This window comes from Pagrus pagrus (assembly GCF_965226575.1).
Source record: "Pagrus pagrus genome assembly, chromosome: 14".
NCBI lineage: Eukaryota > Metazoa > Chordata > Actinopteri > Spariformes > Sparidae > Pagrus > Pagrus pagrus.
The window spans coordinates 11,758,072-11,780,462 of record NC_140198.1 but is presented as its reverse complement, the minus strand read 5'-3'; the positions used below and the strand labels follow the sequence as shown (position 1 = coordinate 11,780,462).

The 22,391-nt window shown below is 41.8% G+C and overlaps 2 protein-coding genes across 3 annotated transcripts in view; one reads left to right on the top strand and one right to left on the bottom strand.

Annotated features, from left to right (window-relative positions):
* The window catches only part of mcf2b (MCF.2 cell line derived transforming sequence b), a 19,626-nt gene extending 8,216 nt beyond the window's left edge, over window positions 1-11,410 (bottom strand). The window contains exons 1-20 of one of the 2 annotated variants that reach the window (XM_084373944.1): window positions 11,232-11,410; window positions 8,809-8,943; window positions 8,557-8,673; window positions 7,406-7,555; window positions 7,188-7,312; window positions 6,968-7,082; window positions 6,750-6,869; window positions 6,088-6,279; window positions 5,625-5,816; window positions 5,370-5,550; window positions 4,502-4,590; window positions 3,903-4,003; window positions 3,631-3,697; window positions 3,326-3,441; window positions 3,097-3,166; window positions 2,915-3,007; window positions 2,620-2,712; window positions 1,397-1,522; window positions 294-509; window positions 62-154 (exon numbers count right to left, since the gene is read on the bottom strand). In XM_084373944.1, the coding sequence (XP_084230070.1) occupies window positions 62-154; window positions 294-509; window positions 1,397-1,522; window positions 2,620-2,712; window positions 2,915-3,007; window positions 3,097-3,166; window positions 3,326-3,441; window positions 3,631-3,697; window positions 3,903-4,003; window positions 4,502-4,590; window positions 5,370-5,550; window positions 5,625-5,816; window positions 6,088-6,279; window positions 6,750-6,869; window positions 6,968-7,082; window positions 7,188-7,312; window positions 7,406-7,555; window positions 8,557-8,673; window positions 8,809-8,943; window positions 11,232-11,282 (2,442 nt within the window). In that variant the 5' untranslated portion in view covers window positions 11,283-11,410. The remainder of the gene's footprint in view (window positions 1-61; window positions 155-293; window positions 510-1,396; window positions 1,523-2,619; window positions 2,713-2,914; window positions 3,008-3,096; window positions 3,167-3,325; window positions 3,442-3,630; window positions 3,698-3,902; window positions 4,004-4,501; window positions 4,591-5,369; window positions 5,551-5,624; window positions 5,817-6,087; window positions 6,280-6,749; window positions 6,870-6,967; window positions 7,083-7,187; window positions 7,313-7,405; window positions 7,556-8,556; window positions 8,674-8,808; window positions 8,944-11,231) is intronic. The other variant, XM_084373945.1, reaches the window with a different exon arrangement.
* On the top strand, window positions 11,375-22,391 carry arr3a (arrestin 3a, retinal (X-arrestin)). The gene is made up of 16 exons (XM_084373946.1): window positions 11,375-11,461; window positions 18,137-18,168; window positions 19,352-19,382; window positions 19,539-19,599; window positions 19,700-19,744; window positions 19,837-20,027; window positions 20,585-20,644; window positions 20,752-20,828; window positions 20,943-21,078; window positions 21,168-21,252; window positions 21,343-21,415; window positions 21,530-21,667; window positions 21,809-21,892; window positions 22,061-22,084; window positions 22,189-22,238; window positions 22,372-22,391. Exons 1-16 carry the CDS (start codon window positions 11,456-11,458, stop codon window positions 22,374-22,376), a joined length of 1,098 nt encoding a protein of 365 aa, XP_084230072.1. The 5' UTR covers window positions 11,375-11,455; the 3' UTR covers window positions 22,377-22,391.

Here is a 22,391-nt window from a genome sequence, read left to right as displayed (position 1 = left end):
GACACTAAAACCCTGTGCAATGTCGAAGAGAAAAAGGAAATACAGATAAAAACATCAATACCTGGACTATGTAGACTACTTCTCTGCCACTGTACCAGATTTCAAATTTCTTTATATCTCCTTTCACATTTTCTGTGATTCCCACTGCACTCATCTACAGAAAGAGAAGAAAAGGTCATTACATTTCACAGCAACACGTCATCCTTACTAACCCTAACCCTAACCACTTAAGCCTGATCAACAGCAGCTAGTAGTAGTTGTAGTAACTGCAGTGGAGTAGTATATATTGTTACTCTGAGGCAGGATTTGAAGCTGTAGAAGGGCGTCCTGTCGGGGGTGTCCTCGTCTCGCCGCTTGCAGAAGAGCAGGGCGTGGTCGTAGAGGAAGAGGTGTCTCTGCATGGGCTTGAACCTGGCCAGCTCCTTCATTCGCACCGCTGCCCTCTTATGGCTGATCCACACACTGAAGCCTCCCTGCATCACCACGCGGCCCAGCTGGCTGAGGTCACCCTGGGACGGACAGACGGCGGCATAGATTAACTGCGCCAGTGAGTGAGAACTTCATCAATCCCAGTTCGACAAAAGATACAATCACAAATACGTTATCTATTAATATAATTCTCTGTCCTTCATCCAGAAGCGTTGGTGTGCAATTCAAAACTACACCACTCTGAGGTGTTTACAGCTGCAATACATGGTTAGTTTAATTGTCAATTCATCCTGAGAGTTTTTTCTTGCTAAATCGATTTGTTGTTTGGTCTATAAAATGTCAGAAAACGGTGAAAAATGTTGATCAGCAGTCCCCAAAGACCAAAATGAAATCCTCAGATTTCTTGTTTTGTTCACAACCCAAAAGATGTTCTGTTTATTGTCACAGACGAGTAAAGAAACCAGAAAATGTTCACATTTAGGAAGCTGGAATCAGAGAATTTTGACTTGTTTTTCTTGAAGAAATTATTCAAACCCATTCATCGATGAATCAATTGATCGGTGCAGCTCTATTTTCTGAACAGACCGAACCAAAAAACGCCTAATTGAGTGACATTTTATATAATTTGCTTCAGTTTAATGGCAGCACAGTCACTACCAACTTAACCAACTTTTTCTCCAGGACGTTAAACTGTTGAGTTTCATTCAACAGCTGCCAATTTATACCTGAGGTAATAGAAAAATGAAATACAATAACGTGAAATGAGAAAATCATAAACAGGCTGGATTAAAAACCTCCATGCCCTTAGTTGACCCAGACAGTGTCGTCACTAACTGTATAGCAGTCAGAGCCGGGCAGACTAAGTGATGGATCATTTTATATTAACACATAATGACGTGTCATCAGTCTGGTGTCTTGTGACATGATCGTCCACTCCATCTTCTTTATTGATTGGACTGGCTGGTACCTGATATCCAGTGATGGCTATCTGATGCATGGAGTCGTTGACAGACTTGAGCAGCTCCAGCATGGAGTCCACAGCCTCCTGGAGTTCACAGCGGTATCGCTCCTCCGTGCAGTGTTTCAACAGCTCCTGAACCAGGACAGACACACAGGTCGACAGGTCAGTGTTTTATCTCGTCTAGTCTGCCCTGATGTCGTCCTGCATGAACGTCTGAGTGTACAAATCAGTTTTGTTTGGTTAATCTTGTCAATCTGTGTCTGTCTCTACCTGCGGCTTGGTCTGGGTCTCTGTGCCAGCATCCCCTTGTTCATTTATTAATCTAAATCAAACATTATAATTGTCTAAACAAAACCCAATATAGTGCCCGGTACACAAACAGCCAGTGTTTCAGGGCTTATGGTGGAGCATTAAATAGGGCTACCCAGGCCAAGACCTCCTCTCTCATTTTTACAGTCACGATTAGCAAATTGAGACTCGAACATGAGCATGACACAACATTATGGTTCATCTCTATAAACAGATATCTACACGTAATCTAATGTAATTAATGAATTAACTCTGGCCAATGAGTTGCACCTCTCGTGACTGATCATACTACTCAGACTACAAACAGACTACAAACTGAAACCAAACACTTCCGATACCAAAATCTTAGAGAAAAAATAAATAAATAAATAAAAGAAAAAACAAACAAACATAAAAATAAAAAAGGGTTTTACAAAAAGGTACATTTCCTGATTTTCTGGGCTTATTCCCAGACAGCAAAACTGTGTCAGACACTCATCCGGCCCACATACCACATGAAATGATGGCACTTGGGCGATCCGCTCCTCTTTGCCAGATCTGAGCCAAAAGCAGGCTATTACATGGCTACATGCACAAAGAACCAATCGCCCAACGCAGTATGTGGGTCAGATGAGGGTTCTGGTACAGTTTTGATATCTGTAATTGTTCTGGTTTCATGTGTTTAATTTAACTGGTTTCGGTGTTGTGTATTTGTTTCAGATTGTTTTAATTGCCTCTTCACTTATCTGTACAACATTTTCTTTCAAAGATTAATGCTATTTATTGCAACCAATCATTATGCACAAAAAAAGATTTAGATTTAACATTTTGCCTTGATGACGCCGCTTGAGAACTAAATCTTTCAGACATGCATGTCACTGTGCGAGCTGCATCTCTGCAGGCCTCTCCATGACTGACTGACTGGCTCAGACGAACAGAACCTTGAGTAGCAGCTGGTACTTGGCGAGGCGCTGGACTGGTTTCAGGAGGTAGGAGTCCAGACCCAGTTTGTGGTCCAGCTTCTTCTGGCACTCCTGGAGAGAGACAGAGAGATTCATCGCAGACAGATTTCACTGAAGCGCACAAATGATAATTGAAAAACCATAATTCTGACAAAACAAGACAAAAAAAAAACAGCTTGACAGGGAAAAATCTCAGGATTATGCCTCCTTTCTCAACACTAATCCAAATGACTCAACATGAGAGTGGACCATTAAATACACAGGATGTAACTACCTGAAAGAAGGGCGAATCAGAGCACTGTCTCCATAGCAACTCAGAGCGTGGCTTGTTTTGGCAGTAGCGCTCGTACACCTGGAACTTCTCTTTCTGCTCACACACGAACAAATACACACTTAGATGCTTCACGTGACATCACTTCACATGAAGTTGGCATGTTTCTCCTCGTGTTTCCTCACCCGTTGCAAGAAGCAAGCCCCCACCCTCTCCGGTGTCTCCAGGCAACTCTGCAGATCCTGGAGGAAGATCCTGAAGGAGGAATCCAAGAGGAAAATGAGAGGAAATTGGCTTGGCGTGCAAAGAGGGGGAGACAGGTCTGTGACAGCTTGTGGTCTCAGTGTGTGTGTGTGTGTGTGTGTGTGTGTGTGTGTGTGAGAGAGAGAGAGAGAGAGAGAGAGAGAGTCTTGCCTGCTGTGAAACTGGTAAATCTCTGGCATGTTACCAAACAGAACGTCCTTCTGGCTGCGTAGAGCTGAAGGAAGAAGATTAGACATGGACGGGTCCTCCATTTCCGCCCTGTAGCCCTGAGGAGAGGAGAGGAGAGGAGAGGAGAGGAGAGGAGAGGAGAGGAGAGGAGAGGAAAATGTGTTTGTACGACATTGTGGGACCTTATGTCGTATTTCTACTTCTTCCCTCTGCCAGCACCCTCTGTTATTCTACCCTGTAAACTAATAAGAGCAAAACGTCATAAAAATAATCCAAAATAAACCCACCAGAAGGACAGAGAGCAGCTCGTCCACATAGATCCGCTCTGTAGCGATCAGTTCCTTCATAACATGGCTAGAATGAGTGTGAATGAGAGAAAAAGAGACAAAAACTGAATGCAAAGCAGAAGAAAAGACACCACTGTGCACACTGTGACCTCGGCTCCTATATGATACAATTATAATATATAATCCTACAATGTGAAATACACAAACAGTGCAAGAGTCACAGGTAAATCTTTAGGTCAAGGATCATGTGTGACAGGTGAAAGGTGGCGTACCGTGTCACCTGCTCTGGATTGTCTTCTGCCTCTGAATCGGTGTCGGTGGTGGCGCCGTACAGGCAGCTGCGGTTTCCTTGGAAATCATGCATGACCTCGATCTGACAATACACACATGAAACAAGTATCTCAGCTCAGAGTTCTGAAATATTTCAATCACTACAAATTTTAAAGAAATACGTTTTTTTTAGCTGAAACAACAATCGATAATCCCACAAAACAAATAATAACATTGTAAAAAAACATTGTAGAGGACAATACACTCTCACACACGCAACTCAACTAATATTAATATATATATGGCAGTATAAACACAATACTTTGAATCCAAGTTCCCACATTACTTATTTCCCTATAGAACCAAAGTACCACAGCGGTGGACAAAGTTGAATTCTGACCTGATGAGCTGGATGAAAAAAGTTATCACAAATTAATCTTGAGGGGAATGTGAAAGTCTGTACAAAATTTCATGGTAATCCATCAAAAGTTGTTCAGATATATTTCAGTCTGGACCGACCAGCAGTGCCATCCCTGCAGAGAGGCGACTACTGTGGCTGAAACACACACACACACACACACACACACACACACACACACACCTTGCGTTGGCTGTTGTTCCTCCTCGCGGTTCTCTTTCCAGGAAGCAGGTCGAAGGAGAACTTGGAGTTCAGGACGTTAAAGTCAACACCTGTGAAGAGAACAGTGGTGGACGAAGCATTCAGATCCTTAAGTAAAAGCCCTAATACCACACTGTGAAGATACTCCACTCTCTGTATCTATCCTATTTCAATTTGTGCTTGTACTGTTTTCTACTTGATACTTTGTCTTATCTTATCTTATCTCATATTATCTTATCTGAAAAGAAAAAAGTGCTGCATTCAAAACTGTACAAACTGGCATTTTGTGGGATTTGGCGCCCCCCACAGTAACTGTCGTAAACACAAATCCCAGGTCTGTAACAATTTGTCAGATGCACTACAAGCAAAACTCATTATGTTATAACAATGTTATGAGTTGTATCTTAAAGTACATGTATGTAACGCTGTGATCCTACCCTCTCACTGAAGTTACATAGTGCAGGAACAAGAGACAGAGACACCATTCACCCTGTTACAAGACACATGGTGGATGGTGGATGGAGTTTGAAGCTGTTATTTATAAAGCCTCAGACTACACAAAGTCCTCAGGCATTTATCAGCTTCTGACTCTGAGCAAATGGTGGGAAAAACAGTTTAATTCCCCCCAAATGACTGTATCTCTGATCTGCCTCTCCAAATCAAACACGTTTATGTTATTCTATCTGATCTCTCATGATAAATTATGTAATGACTAATGTAATATTTTTATACTTTCATTCACTGAGCCTCCACTGAGCATGTTTGGAGCAGCCCTGGGGAGGCCCGCCCCCCACTTTGACAAGTACTGTTGCAGAAAAATCTCTGAAATCTGATTCAGAGCGGGTCGTACCATGTTTGGGGGAGAAGAGGGGTGACTTGCAGCGCTGCGAGGTCTGGTCGGGTTCGGGTCTTGGGGCCACCAGTTGAACTGGTCTGACCTGAATATCCGCCAGCTTCTTCAGACACATCTCTCTGTTTCTGATCATGGACTGCATCGAGCTCAGCTTCTCTGTTACCATGGAGATTTGGGACTAGGACGAAAGACGAGAAAGTGTGAGTTGAGATGCAGGTTGTCTGTGTGTTTGCATCAGTGGCGGAGGGTTACCTGCAGCTGTGGGGTGAGCATGGCTTCAAACTCCAGGCTCAGCATGTCCTGGCAGTTTTTCAGTGCGGACGGCGCCCTCTCCTGGTGATAGCTGAGGCGCTGCAGCGCCTCCTGAGCCCCCTCTCTGGTTTGGAACCTGTCCACCATCTGACTCGCAAGGAGATAGGCGCCCTCGTCACACCAGCGAAGGGCCTGCACACACAAACACAAGAAAACACATGTTTTAAAGCACATTATTATACATAAAGTTCTACATTTGAAAAGAGTTAGTTTGAGGAAATTTAACAATTATACCTTTACCCTTGTCTGTCAAAGCAATTTGTTTAATATCAAAACACGCATGCAAAACTTAACTTAAACTACTTGTTGTTTGTGCTGAAACGTATTAATTAAAAATACAGGGCAGCGACAACAATTAATGACTTTCCGTTGCGTCTTTGACTGTGTGTGTCAAAATTTTTACCCCTTCGAGGCGAAGCAGCAGGTCCAGCGCTCGAGTGAGCGAGGCCCGCTTGGTGCGTATGCCGTTAGTGATGACGTCACAGTAGTGTCGCAGCTCGTTGCAGCGCTGGACGATGAGCGCCAGGGCGTAGTGGTGGTTGGCGGCCAGCTGGTGACCATGCAGGATCACCACCTGGGCACGAGCCATCTCCTCCTGGAGCACAGACACACACGTTCTTCATGTAGAAATGAATATTGTTGTGATTTTAGCACTTAATTGCTAAAAATGCTGGAGAGAAATAACAAGAAAGTAATGAGAGAAAAAAAATAGACACTTTCCTGATTTAAACAACCTTTGGAGTATAGATTTCTGAGTTTACGAGGTGCACTTGAATGCACCATGAAGTCCCTGTGAGTGGGTGCGACAAACTCTGACATTGACAGACAGCAGAGGACAGAAGCAGTGCCACCATGACCATTTTGATTGGCTGAGCCTCAGACAACCCCGGCCCAATTTAACCCCCGGGTATCATAATTATATATATAATGATATAGAGATGTTTAAAATGCTGTAAAATCTGACCTTCATCAGACACAAAACATCACATTATCAATGTTTTTGTTTTTTTTCCCTTAAACCACATCTTAAACTGTAATTGTGTGCGTGTTGTGTGGCTTTGTGACCTCAGCACGCTTGTCGAGCATCTCCAGGTCTCTCAACAGTTGTTCTGTCTGAACCACCGTCGTCCCCACCAAGCCGATGTCCTTCTCCTGGTCCATGAGCCTCTCCAGCACCTCCTCCATCTACACGCAAACACCCACAGACGGTTAATCATCGCAGCAGTGTAACATAGGTCAGGGATAATATAAGGAAAGACAAAGGCTGACAGCAATCGTCCCACCTGCTGGAAATTCATTTCATACTGCAGCAGCTGGAGGTACTGCTGCAGCTTGAGGTGGTGTTTCTCAAAGAAGCCATCAAACGCCTCCTCCATGTCCCTGAGCTGAGCCAGGAGTCTAAAACACACAGGACACACAGGTGTTCACACAAGCTCCCTGTTTGAGTGAAGGTTTAGTAAGATGTTAGTGTCAAACTGGGAATATGTCTTTTTCTTAGAGCACCTCTGAACAGTGTCCATGTCTGCCCTTATCTCCCTCTCCTCCTCTATGTCTCTCTTAGAGGCCTTGACAGTTTCCAAGTTCGACAGCAGCAGGCGTCCTTCCTTCAAAACATTACGGATATTGTCCTGAAACAACAGAAAAAACAGAAATTGAAGACAAAAAACTGAGAAACAGAGATTGAGAGTGACGGGGGGAGGGAGAGAAGATCCAGCGGCAACCTTCATCTGTCGGTATCGGTGTGTGTGTGAGTGCAGCAGGAACTCGATGGCACTGGCTTCGTCTGGAAGTTCGATCTCAGACAGCTCTGATCCGAAGCCCTGAAGCAGCTGGGCGATCTCCTTCACTGTCACAGCAAAGGTCTCGATGGCCTGGAGACAACCATACAAAAGAAAGACACATCAACACAAACAGGAATTTATCACCTTAGTAGCCAAGTACAACATGTAACCTTTTCCGCTTTCAGCCTTTTCAAAACAAAAGACATTTTGCGTTTTGTGTGGAGGGGGGAAGAGCTGCGAGAGATTCAGGTGCAAAGCCAGACCTTCTGGAGACTGAACACCAGAGACACACTGGATTCTGCTCTGATCCAGAGACGTTTACTGACAGGAGGAGAGCTCAGTGATTACGTTTTATTAATCTTCACTCCTGTTTATCAGCCCGACTGCAGCAGCGATCGGCTGAGGTGACCCCCACTGGAAGTGGAGCGGAGATGTACATTACTTTGTGAAAGTAACTTTCAAGAGTATCTGGAGAGATCTGCATTGATGTGTGCTGTTTTTGCTAATGTTAGCTTGCAGCTAATGTACAGTGAGGTAATCTGGGGGGCAGATAAACACTGCGCGAGTAACCCAAATAAACACAAATGATCACTTCGCCTACGCCACTAAACAACCACCACTGCGGATGAAAATCTATCTGACGTGGCTCAGGCACAAATTTACACACGAGGTCATGTTTTGAGTTTTTAATTTCACTTTGTCGCCAAAGTAGAGGCAAAAAAATTAAACGCTCCGTTACTTGAGTAAAGTTGTGGATTTCTCTGGGTTTGAACCTTGTTGGAAAAATTTGGGATATATAACAAAGGCCTAGTCATTTTTTGTTTTTTTTATATCTAAATGCAGAATTTCTACATACTATATCTTTAAATACAAGAAGAACAAGGCCTGTAAGGAGGCCTGGGTAACAACATCTAGAGAGACTTCTTATAATGCCACAATGCTCCTGTCTGCTGCTGTCTAGTATTTCTAAGTTGTTAGTTTCATTCTTGCACTGGATTACTTCAGATCCAAACACCAGTGGAAAGTGCGCAGCTTGTGGGAACATAGCTTTAACCTGGTTTCATCTTCAGACACACATGAGAAGTGTTTACCGTGCGGAGGACGATCCAGTCGCTTTGGCAGTATTCCACTTTCGCAGTGAAGTCTGATGTCAGGTGGTTTTCATCGATGTAGCGCAGAAGGTCACCGACCGAACGCAGCATCACCACCTACAAACACACAGACACAAGGCATCTACATCAGCTACTTCCTGAAACCTGATGATTCAGCTTGTTTGAAGAGAAGAGAAGAGAGAATTTATATTTTCTATATGTTTTCATACTCAGTTTTGAACCCTCTCTCACCGGCATCTTTAGCAGGAAGTCATCCTGGCTGAAGCGGAAGCCCAGGTCGGTGCTTGAAGACGGACTGGGGGTGTTGCTTAACAAGCCGGTGGGGCGGAGCACCAGGACCAGATGCAGATTGCCGGGAAATGACGTCTGAAAGAGGAAGAATTGTGTTATCTCATGTCAGCTTGGTAATATTATCAGAAACGAAGACACAAGTAAATTGTGGTCTTGGCACAGCAGACAGGAAGGAGAAGGAGAAGGAGAGGTGATTGTGTTTAAAAATGCATAAAGTCACACCCTGCAGATCAATATGAGGCAGCAATTTAAACCTGCTCTGACTGCTGAGGATTTAGGACTGAGGACTCATGAATTTATTTAGAGGAATGATTTATGGACACAAACAGTGTGGTAAGCTGAGGAGGTTTGTGGATTAGGGGCAGTCAGTCAGAACTGTGGACAGCTGAGTGTTGTTTGTCGTGCAGTCGAGCAGCGATCAACACAGCATCAGCATCTCTCTGTGTCAGTCTGGGAAGTCTCAGCAGGTCTGACTGTCAGCTCCTCCGACTGACTCCGCTCTTTCCTCACTTTGCCTCCTCTGTGCAAACACAGCGCTGTAATTATTTCTATGTGGATTCTGGCTCCAGTGTCTGATTTAATTAATCAATTAGTGTCAGAAAATGGTAGAAAATGGCAATCAGTGTTTCAAATGTGCTCATTTAAGAAGCTGAAATCAGATAATTTTGTCTTTTTTTTCTTTGAAAAATGACAAACTGACAAATGATTTTCTGCACAGTTGGTGATTAATTTAAAGGTGCACTCATTTTTTTAATGTCTAAACAAACTAAATAAACAAACGCTCTTAATTTTTTGGACTGAATAAACTAAATAAACAAACTGACCTTAAAGGACAACACACTTTCATACTGTTTTACTTTGAAGGTATACAGCTGGCAGGGTCCGCCACATATAAACAAACAGTGTTCTGGGGACCTTATTTTCCTCTGAGAACAGCTTGTTTATTCAGTTATGGAGAAAATAATTTAATTTATAAATACAAATTTCTCAGTTTGTATTATTACCTCATTAACATTGTACATATTAAAATTGCGAGTCTGAATTTCTTTCTCAAAACTACATAGTGCCCCTTTAATCTGTCATTATTGCATGTGATTAATCGCTATTTTTTTATCTTAAAATGTCAGAAAATGGTAGAAAATGTCTTGTTTTGTCCACAACCTAAAGAAATTCTGTTTTCTGAACATAGAGGAGTAAAGAAACCACAAAATATTCACATTTAAGAAGCTGTAATCAGTGAATTTTCTTTTTCTTCTCTACAAAGTGACTCATACCGATGAATCAACTATCCAAAATATTAATAGTTGCAGCTCTTTTTATTCTGTTCCTGTTTATTTCTGTCTGTCTGTGTTTTTCCTTCAGCGGACGATTTCTCTGATTAGCATACTTTCAACAAGATGATGCGGCAAATAATCACTGAAACACACAAGTCTGTATACTCTTTGAGTCCAGTGGCACAAGGATGGAAACCCAGCAGTGTTGTTTTATTGCCTCCAGTTAAGAGAAGTGGTTTCCACAACTCCACTGAGCAGGCTGCTAATCAAGTGCTTCAACAAATGTGGTCCTCACCTGCTCGTCTCACCTCTGCTGTCCATCCAACAGTTTCTCAACAGTGTTTGCACAGATCCAAAGACTTTTACACTTCATGTTAACCTCTTCAGGGAAACTTTACTCCGATAAAACAAGCAAAAGGCTTTTCTCTCTCCTCCAGAAACGAGGCCAGAGGGTTTTACTTTCTCTGACACTTGCAGAGGAAACAGCTTCCTGTGGTCAGGTGCGTTGTAATCATTAACCCAGACTCTGCTCGCCTACAGTTGCCCTTTTAATGAAAAAAACTGACCCTATTAGGTAAAAGGTGACCCAAGCCCTCAGGATGAGCCTCATGTACAGTAGCAGCCATGATGGACGTTACTGAACGATTTCTCTGCAACCCACAGCTGCAGTTAGATCTGTGGGCATCAAGTATGTGACACATATTCCCAAATCTGTTACATAAAGCTGCACAAGTTGGAGACGCTCCACAGTAACAGACTGCAGAGTGATGATACATGCATCCTCTTGTTGTTCTGCACCTGCAGTTGCAGCCCAAACAAACAAACACACACACACACACACACATCCACACACACAAAACGTTTGTCATTGGCCTGTCCCGGCCCCCTGCACACACTCCCAACACTGCACAGCCATCGGAATCTTGACCGAGAGGCATCTTGAATGTCTAATGCAGTTTGCACAGTACTCGGAGCACATCCCGACCTCTGTGTCGCAGTACTGAACTGTCTCACAGAACATCTCGTCTCTCTCTGCTGCAGTATCCTCTCCGCCCCGTTTCAAGCCTCCCCACCTCCCCACCTCCTTACCGCGGCCCGGCGCAGACGGGGGAACCCCCACAGCGGGTTGGACTCGGCCATGGCTCTCAGCGCTTTCCCCTCTGCCCGTGTTTCTCCCCGGGCCAGGCAAGTCTGCAGCGGGACGTGGTGTCGGGAGCGAGCAGCCGCAGCGATGGCACCGTAACCTACACTGCAGTGTCCGGGCGGGCCGAGCGGCGCGCTGAGTGCGCACCTCTCCTGCTGGCTGTGGAGCGATGACGGTGCGTGCACTCACCTGACGTCAAAGCCAAAACAAGTTTGCACGCGCTACAGTTAATAAGCATCTTAATATAGAGTCCACATTCTTCACTAAAGGATGATTGGATTATGTATCCATGCAAAAATGTATTTATTATTTATGCACCTTATTTTTTTTAATTCACCCTGAAAAAAAAAACATTTTTTATTTATTTATTTATTTATTGTCTCTTTTTTTTCATCACGACATAGAAGCATTCACTTTCTGTGCAGTGCTGCTGGGATATAAAGAGGAGAGAGAGAGAGAGAGAAAGGCTCCATTTCCACTGGAAAACCTCTAGATGGCGCTTTAAACTCAGGAGATGTGAACCTGCTCTGGACTACAGGCATGAACAGCAGCCACGTGTTAGGAAGCCTGTGGAGTAAAAGTTTGCTGTACACACAGGTGCATCTCAAAAAATTTGAATATCATGGAAAAGATCAATTGTTTCCATGATTTAATTCAGTGAAGTGAAACTTTCATATATTCCAGGTCGCTGATCGCCTCCATGTCACACCAAGTAGGCTATTGATGCAGTAATTTGTGCAAAAGGAGCTCTGACCAAGTATTGAGTGCATACATGACCATACTTTTCAGAAGGTCGACATTTCTGTATTATAAATCCTGTTTTTGATTGGTCTTATGTAATATTCTAATATTTTGAGATACTCGATCTTTGATTTCCATGAGCTGATGCATGTGACTTTTTGTCATGTGATCAGCGGGGATATCCTCCTGAGAGGGAATCACATTGTCAGGTTGTGTTTATGTTGTTGAATCAAAAGGCAGAGAGCCAGAGAAGACTCCCAGGAAGTGAATAGCAAAGCAGATGAAACAGTGATTAGTTTGGACGCAATGTGACCTGTTTAGAAATATTTGAAATATTTCACTTTATGTGTAATGAATCTAGAATATATGAAAGTTTCACTTTTTGAATTAAATCATGGGGGAAAAAAATAACTTTTCCATGATATTCCAACTTTTCCAAACACATATCTCCTCCACCATCCCATTAAATACAGACACATCACACAGCTTCATTAGCACGCTTAGAGACCAGTACACCTGTGCTGGACTAGAATTTCTTGAAACCAGGTTTTCTGACTTGATTAAATCCCCTGAAAACTTGGTTTTGAAGCCCCTGTAACACTAAATAGCAACGACAACAGCAACCTTCATCCGCTATCCGTAACAGATTATCCTGTGCAGGGTTGTGTGGGGCTGCAGCAGATCCCACCTGACACTGGTAAACCCGGACAGGTCACCAGTTCATCAGAGGTGTCACACATAGAAACAAAATACTGTTCACAGTCACAGTAACACATACAAGCAATGTCTGAATTTCTTTTTCAAAACTACATAGTGCCCCTTTAATCTGTCATTATTTTAGGTAATTAATTGATATTTTTATTGATTTTGGTCTTAAACTGTCAGAAAATGTCCAAAGATATTAGATTTACTGTCACAGACGAGTAAAGAAACCAGAAAACATCACATTTAAGAAGCTGGAATCAGTGAATTTGTCTTAACTTTCTTTACAAAATGACTCAAACCGATTAATCAATTATCTGAATATTAATAGTTGCAGTTCTTCTTTTCTGACAAAGACGTCTGTTCTGTCTGTGTACATTGATACTCACCGAGCTTCATGTCATGTGCTCTTCATCTTACTGGTTTGCATCTCATTCTGTCCTCACACATGAATGATTAATGATGCTTGGCTGTGCCCTTTCGCTGACTCTCGACATGAGACGCTTCACATCAATATCAGTGCATTTGGCCTCAAGTGTTTGGTCTTAATAAGACTCAGCCACCTGAATAAAACCTCTCAGCAGACTACATGAGAACGGTGCCAACTTGGGCTTTGGTGACCAAGTGCTTGCATGATATTTGTTTCACATCTATATACTATTTGTTATATTGACAAAGAACCACAGTTACTGGAGGAGTGGAGGTTTTTATCAGTGTGGTTAAAGAAGGTCGTGTTGGAGAGATTCAGCAAAGAATGAGAGACAAAGGAATTAAATTCATATTCATGTCAATAATTTGCATTTCAACCTTTAGATATATTAATTTTCTCTCTCTTCTTTAACCAAACTCTGTCCAAACAACCCACGCTGTTTCTTCCATAATACCAGTTTCAGCCAAATCAAACGAATGCAGCCAAGTCAGTGGGTTTTGTACATGTACTGCCACCATTATGATTTAATTCTGTCTATATGTATCTAATATTTTGGTGAGATTGAGATTTACATACCACATGAATATTTTCAGAAAATGTTTTATATCTAATATGTGACTCCAAAGTCCAAAATACAAAACAATCTGTCTCTCTCTCCATCTCTCTGTTTTTGTTTGCATACAAATGCATGTGACTTGTTGTCATGTGATCGGCGGGGATATCCTCCTGTGAGGGAATCACATTGTCACGTTGTGTTGATGTTGTTGGCCAAGAGGCAGAGAGCCAGAGAAGACTTCTCTTCCTAGAAGCAAAGCAGATGAAACAGTGATTAGTTTGGACGCAATGTGACCTGTTTAGATAAAACCTGAGCCTGCTGCATATGTGTTATTTTAACTCGCCCGTGCAGGTCACCAGTGGGTCAAGACAGTTTATTCAGAAAGTTTTATACAACCAGCTTTAAATTTCCATTGCATCAAACAACCTGTGCACGGATAAAGCTCTCACATAACACTTCACCTGCACAGCGTCTGTATGAGACTGTTTGATTTGAGTGGACTAACACCTCGGCTAAGCCACAGATGTTATAACACAGTGACCCCTCACTCTGTGGGGCTGACCTTGGCTGGACTCCAGTTAAGGCCTTTAGTTCAATTCTCCATATTCTAATAATAATAACAACATTTTATTGAATTATCTTCCCAAAAAATATTATCCAGTGGTCTTTATCAGTCAAAACCCACTTTTACTCCACTACGCCTACCTGACGACTGTAGTTACTAGTTACTTTGCCAATTCAGATTAATACTATAATATATAATGAAAAGATATATATTAATCATGATGTATTGTTATAGTTTAAGACTTTAGAGAACACTTTCACACTGATGGACTGCTGTTCGGCAGTGTAAACGTAGAGAATCGGACAAATTGCCATCATTAAAATGCCTGATGATCAACAACTAAAAAAACAGGCATTTGGAGGGAATTCAGGCCATATTTCAAGGTAAATAAAACAAAAACTAAAAAAAAACACTTCTACACTTACATTACTGGACTCATCAGACCGCATGACCTTTCTCCATCGCTCCAGAGTCCAATCTTTATGCTCCCTAGCAAATTGAAAGCCTTTTTTTCCTTAATTAGCCTCACTGATACTTGGTTTTTTAAGGCTACACAGCTGTTTAGTGCTAATCCCTTGAGTTATCTTTGCATTGTGTGAGTGGAAAAGCTCTTACTTTCACTATTTAACAGCTATGAGTTCTACTGTTGATTTTCTATGATTTGATTTCAGCAACATTTAAGTGATCTCTGATCACGATCATTCAAGATGAAGGTTCACCACCATCCTTCCAGGTTTAAATAATGTGTTGGACAGTTTTTGACCCAATCTCCTTAGTTGTTTTCTTTGCTTGATCCAGGCAGATAATTTAACATCTTTTCCATGACCACAGATACGTTGTTGTTTAAGAAATGAGAAGCTACTCACTGCATCAGTTAGGGTTAATTAACTTGTTGCCAGCTGTAAAATATTTATCCCTGCAGTATTTATCCAGTGGAAGGCTCTTACCAATTTGCTTACTTAAATCCAGGTGGTGACTTTTTTTGGCCAGACAGTGTATTATGGACTTGTGGAAGAGTTTCAAAGGTCAGAAGGGAATCATTCTGGAGATTCAGCTTAATCTCTACCTTACGGAGACATCGTTGAATAAGACAGCTTATTCCAATGTTGCCGCCAATGCTCCCATCATCCACGCTGTAAAGGGACTAGGAGTCCTTAATCTGTTGAGATCAGACAGACGGGACTACTGAGAATCTCCACACCGCTCCACAAAGATCTAAAAATCTTACACCATTGATTTTACTCCTGATTTCATAATATAATTGTCTGTCACATATCGTTTGTTCCCTCAAGAAAAATGTCAATCAGTAATTGGTCGTGAGCAACGCTGCAAACGTTATAATCAATGAAGAAAGATCCTTTAGACGCTCAGTTACAAACAGCATGGCTTCTTGTTTTAAACAGGTGCAGCTCACTTTTAGATCAGACTATTAATAGCTGCTCTAAAGCCTATTATTAAACACAACCCCGACATACAGGGCAGCTGACCTCACATTGTGACACATCTGGGACTTTTTAAACAATAGAAATCACAATAATCCCTCTCAGATAAAATGGACCCTGATTTGGAAAAAGCCTAAACTTTCTGATTCATGATTTATTTAGAATCAAAAGAGACGTGACAGCTCAGTTTGTGGAGGTACAGATGGGATTATCAGCCTACTACTACCACAGCCATGTGGCGACTGTGTGTTTGTAGGCCGGTGATTTAACTGGCGGGTATTATTAAACCCTTTGTAGTCCCAAAAAAGCGATCCGCTGATTGCTTAACTGGATTTCGAAGCAGGCAACGGCAAGAATAATGAGCCTGTTAAGCCTGAATGATGCACAGAGAGGGGCTGGGTGTATAAAAAGGGACATCATCTTCTGCAGGCTTCACTCTCCACTCACCCTGACACACTCTGCTGAGCTTCCAGACAGCTGAAGGAGGTAAGACGTCTTCATCTTCATGGATGGATGGATGGATGAATTTTGTGATGATGCCAGTGATGAAATACAGCTGTTGCATGAAGTTTCACTTGGAGAAAGATTTAATATGATACACTGCTCAGGAAAAACTACATGGGCCTAAACTTTAAAGACTACACTTGGTTGTGCTGGAAGTCATCCTAACTTCATTACATGGTGCTTTCACAGGACACTTCGTGAGAGTGGGAGTTGTGAAGAATTCAAACAACAGATAAATGCGTATGAGAAAGATGTGTGATGCATGCATTAGGCTGGCTATAAGGATTCAAAGCAAGGCTGCTGTAGATTAAACCAGGCTGAATGGTTAATGTTAGGTTAGCAGGCAAACGTGCTAATCTCCCAGAGTTTAGACATTAGTTTAAGTAATAAAGAAGGCTAATCATAAAGAAACAGAAGAGTTTGTGGAGAGATATTGCATCAAATCTCCTGTTTGATCGATTATCTGTAGCATAAACCACCATTACCTGTCCTAAACTGAGCAATAGTGATAACTGAACATTGTGTTAACTGTAAAATACAACAGGTCAGAGGGAAAAATCAACATTTAAACATTACAGTACTTGACAGTTTCAGCAAGGTGGTCACAAGAATCCAAAAAATGTTTATGAAATTTTACTGTTATATGTCAAAACAATTAGCCAATCAGCATTGAGGAATGCACCTGCGCTGTACCTCTCCGTGGTCCTGAAACACAGTTGGCTCACCATCCTCCTCAATTCAACCCAGATTAAATCTTTAAACTATAATCTATACTCATTCTCCTTTGACTTTGTCAGCATGATGAGAAGAGAATAACTAAAGGTTGACCTCACACAAGTGTAAAGGGCAACATATCCAGTTAGTCAAATGAAACAACTTAATTTATCGAATTTAATCTGATTAAATGTTGTTAAATGTTGCCAACATGACACGAAGCTAAGGGGAACTTCTACGTTAGCATAATGTTAGAAAAATTATACTGAGCGCGACCTTTTTGAAATTAACCTAGATGAAAATGTTATTCCGATATGTGTTGAAATATTTAAAGTCAGTGTTTTAGGTGTGATGTATTTTTTTATACTTTATTATAAGGATGCAAGATCTTACACATTTACTTTAAATTACATCTGATGTTCACATTTATAGTCTTCTTACAATATATTTTTTAGTTTTATAGTGTAGGAAAAAAAGTATTTCAGTTATCCATGAGTTTAGAATAAGGACCCTAACTTGTTCAGTGTTACATGAACTGCTTCAGTACCCAGACACCTAATTCTGTAATGCTGTTAATGACGTGAACATTTGAAAGATTTACTAAACCTTGTTCCAGTTTCATTCACACGTACGGACTCCATTTTTCCCAGTTAATATTTTGTAAATGTCACAAGTGAGTAAGACCAAGCAGTGGCAGGACAGCGAATGATGCCTGACTCCTGGCACTTTATTTGATTTTAAACTCTCTCAAGAGATGCGTACCGCTCTCTTGACCTTTCTGTAATAATCCTCATTAAAGAGCTATAGAGGGCTACTGTTTGGACTTAGTGTCTCATTAAGTCCAGGTAACTGAATGGCTTTTATCCATTTAACCATCCTTGAATAGCTTTGGCACTGCTCCGCTTGAGGGGAACATATTGTGACATAATCGTTTTGTGTGTGTGTTCGTCCTATAAGTTTGACCCGGAGTTTGGAGTTAGGTTTATAGAATAAAGCAGAACAGATTTGGCTCAGGAGCCCCTCCGCTGATGGTCTAATCTCATCACAAAAGATTAACCTCCAGTTCCTCCGAAACAAAACATCACTCCGGCTGAGCTGACAGTTGGTGGAGGATCAATGTCTAAGTCACAACATCTGACTGATGCTTTGACCTTCTCATTACCCAAAGTCACTCCGTTTTTCTTTTCACCCAACAGAAAACTCCTAAAGATCCTCCAGAGATGGCAAAGTAAGTGTCATTTTCCTTTTTTGTTTTCTCTATATCCTTATATTTATATTTATACATAAAAACCGTCATTAAAACCTGTAATCACTTGGTGTTGCAAAGCATAAACCCGATGTTTGTGGAGGATTTGTCAGTTGATGCACTGGTTAAAATGTGCCCTCAGACGGTAACGCAGGTAATAAGCTGTTTGGGAAACGTGCCACACCATTTGTAACTCCCTCACCTGGGCCAGCCTCTCAATCCGGGCAGAATGCGGTAAAGCTGCTCCACACTTAGCTGTTCCTAACTGGATAAAAGGGAATAAGGGATTACTGGGCCTTCTGCTGCCTGCAAAGGAACGACTTTACTTTCAGAGTCTAAAACTATAATCATTATTTTATCTGGTTAATCCAGACAGTAACTCTGCCAGTGGGTGTACTTTTATTTAGGGCGTCAAGCTACTTACTGTGTTCGCTCTACTGCTACAAATCTGATGTAAATTTAGCTTTTCATATATCAGATTATTGTCATCTTGTGTTGTAGAGATGGAAGAAAGCAAAAATTACATTTACTCAGGCACTGATGTACTTTACTGAAGTATCTCCATGTTATGTTACTTTCTGGACTTTGTACTCCACTACATTTAAAGCTTTAGTTACAAGTTACTTTGCAGATTCAGATTAATAATATCAAAGATGAACCAACAAATAAATAATGCTACAGTAGTGATATTTCAATACAGCCACTAATACCTATTGTATTTACATGTATTTGCAGTTATTGTTATTATTTAAACATGCATGTCCACATATACATACATTCATGTTTGAACATGCATTTTTGCACATATGTAACACGGTGATGGGATGTAACTAAGTACATTTACTAAAGTACTGTGCTTAAGTACAAAGTAGTAAAGTACTTTGAGGTTTTCTTCTAGTTTTTTCTCCTACACTGTGCTTTTTGGTACTTTAATGTTTCTTTTTACTTAAAGGGACAGTTCACAACCAAAAATATGCATCTTTCCTTTAGTTCCTTCATAAAACTACTTGCAACAAGGTCTTTGGATTATCTTGAGCAACCAGGTCATGATTTCTGGAAAGAGACGTGTTGGACGTGTCAGTTTTCTTAATGTAAGGCGTTGTAACTGATGAAATAAGAGCTGATCAATAGTCTTAAAATGGCGTTTCTCTTCCTTTGTTCACAGGGTTTTCAAGAAGACCAGTGGAAATGGAGGGGTGAGTCTACATTTGTTGATTTGTCTGGATTTCTTCTCTTATTTTTAAAATTGTGCAGTTTTTTTTTTTAAAGATACTAATGAGAGAAATTACCTTGAAAATAGACTCAACAGGGTCCGAAACACTCAACTGTCTTTCCTCCCTTCTCTCTGACAGCTGACCCTCTACCTGGGGAAGAGAGACTATGTGGACCACATTTCCGGCGTGGATCAAGTTGGTACGTTCCTTCTTCAGTGTGTGTGTGTGTGTGTGTGTGTGCGTGTGTGTGTACAGTCAGGCTGATAAATCTAATGTTGTCTGCACTGTTACATTCACAGATGGTGTTGTAAAGCTGGACAAAAAGGATTTCAACGGCAGGAAAGGTAACATCACAGTGAATCACCCTCCAAAAGCAAGTCATTTGGCATCGTTAGAGATCGCAGTTATATAATAATGAATTTTTGTGCGTTGACAGTGTTTGTGCAGCTGGCATGTGCCTTCCGTTACGGTAGTGACGACCTGGATGTGTTGGGCCTGTGCTTCAGGAAGGACATCTGGGTCCAGCAGGTCCAGATCTACCCCGAGAGCCACAAGCCCACCCTGTCCCCCATGCATGACACCCTACTGAAGAAGGCTGGAGACGACACATTTCCTTTCGCTTTTGAGGTATGATAACATGTTCAGATGTTATTTTAAAGGGTTTAAGACCTCAGACCGTCGAAGTTTTCACAAGAAGCTTCTTGTTTTTCCTTAATATACTAAATGTTTAGTATTAGGTTGGTACTGAATATTAAGTAGCTCAAAATTGGGGTCTACACACAATGTCATATTATGTCATATAACAAAAGACAAGCAAAGGAAAGGAAAAAACTACAGGGAAAAAGACTGGGGAGGAGCACAGGAGCACAGCAGCACAGGAGGGGAACAGCACACTGGGAATGTGAGCAGGAAGTACAGAGTGACAACAAGACACAACTACAAAATAAAACAGGAAATAACAAACAAAAAAACAAAACCATGACATAATCTGCGTAGAGCATACAAAGCAAAATGCTGTCCTCAAATTCACATGAAAAGTGTGATTCTTATGAATATTTGAAGCCACAAATGGGCTCTTTGCTGCTGGTTTGAATACAATCACTTAAAATCCGCTTTACTTTGTGAGTAAACAGACGAAAACAACTCTTATGTTTAGCTGTAAATGTTCTTCCGTGTCTCTTTAGATTCCCAAAGATCTGCCATGCTCAGTGTCTCTGCAGCCTGGACCAGACGACAAGGGCAAGGTAAACCTCCTGCTATTCTGCCAACACCATTCACCTCTCTCTAAACACTTACTGTGGATGTAAGTAATCGATCCCTTTGTTGATTGTCACACCTGTTTTATTTTCAGGCTTGTGGCGTCGACTTTGAGGTCAAAACTTACCTCGCCAACGACAAGTGCAACCCAGACGAGAAGATTGAAAAGAAGTGAGCGTGCTTTTCATAATTTACAACAGTTCGTCTTACTATTCAGCCTGACTAACTCTATCTTCCTCTTCATCCATCTCTTCTTCCCTCCTCTGTCTCATTCTCACCTGACAGGGACACTGCTCGCCTTATCATTCGCAAAATCCAGTACGCTCCCTCTCAGGTGGGCGCCGGTCCCAAGGCTGAAATCTGCAAAAGCTTCATGATGTCCGACAAGCCTGTTCATCTAGAAGCTGTGATGGAGAAAGATGTACAGTAACCTTATTATTTAAAACATTTACTACATTTCCCCGCAATCCTGACTATACCACCTCTAACCGGTCTCATTTTTGACTACAGCTCTATTTGCACGGCGAAGCAATCCCACTGAAAATCAAAATCAACAACGAGAGCAACAAAACAGTCAAGAAATTCAAAATCACCGGTGGGCACCTCTAAATACTTTTTTATATAGATTTAACATGACTGCTACTGAGAGCACAAGATAATTATGTTTTGTCTCAATCTCTCACAGTGGAACAAACCACAGACATCGTCCTCTACAGCGCGGACAAATACACCAAGTCTGTTCTTACCCAAGAGTTCGGGTGCGTCGGCAGGAAGTCCAGAACCGCAGCAAATATCAAGAATCAAGCAAAACACAAGCACGCACCGTATGATTATGTTTACGTATATGTTTGTTTGTGTTTTATCCCCCACAGAGAGACAGTGGATCCAAGCAGCACCTACGAGAACACTCTGTCCATCACACCTCTGCTATCTGAGAACAAGGAGAAAAGAGGGCTGGCGCTGGACGGGCGACTGAAGGACGAGGACACTAACTTGGCCTCCACCACTATGTGAGTTCAATGCATGCGCCGCATGGAAGCTTTACATTCACGGGAGCTTCTCCTGCATGTCCATAATGTCTTATAGGTTCTTCTTAATAAATAAACCTTCTGATCAAACCCTCAACTTCTTGTCATTCCTCTTTTCCACAGGTTGCGGGAGGGTTTAGAAAAAGATGTGCTGGGAATCCTGGTTTCCTACAAAATTAAGATTAACCTCATGGTGGCCGGAGGAGGGTAAGCGTGTGCTCCTGTTTAGGCATTTTAAGCAAAGAGAAACTCAACTAAGTGTTGTTTAAAAGAATGAAATCAACTAATCTCCTTGTAAGCGTTAGGTAATGGGTAATAAATCCCTTATAAGTCCTGAAACGAAATAAAACTCATGTTCCTCTTGTCTTCATGCAGCCTGCTGGGCGGCCTCACATCCAGGTGAGTGGGGTTTATTTTAGTTCATATCGCTTCCCGTACAGCCAATTAGCAGTGACCACCGATCGCCTGTGCTATTCTGATTGGTTGGTTTGTTTTCTCTGCAGTGATGTCACGGCGGAGCTGCCATTGATGCTCATGCACCCCAAACCCACAGGTATTTTTTGATAACTCATGCAAGCAAACACTGGATTTATCTGTACACTAGCCTCTTGATGCCAGTGCACGCTTTTCTAATGATTTTACCTTCCTTCTTCCTTTCTCATCAACCTGCCTCCCAAACTGAGCAGAGTAAAGACTGCATGTCAGC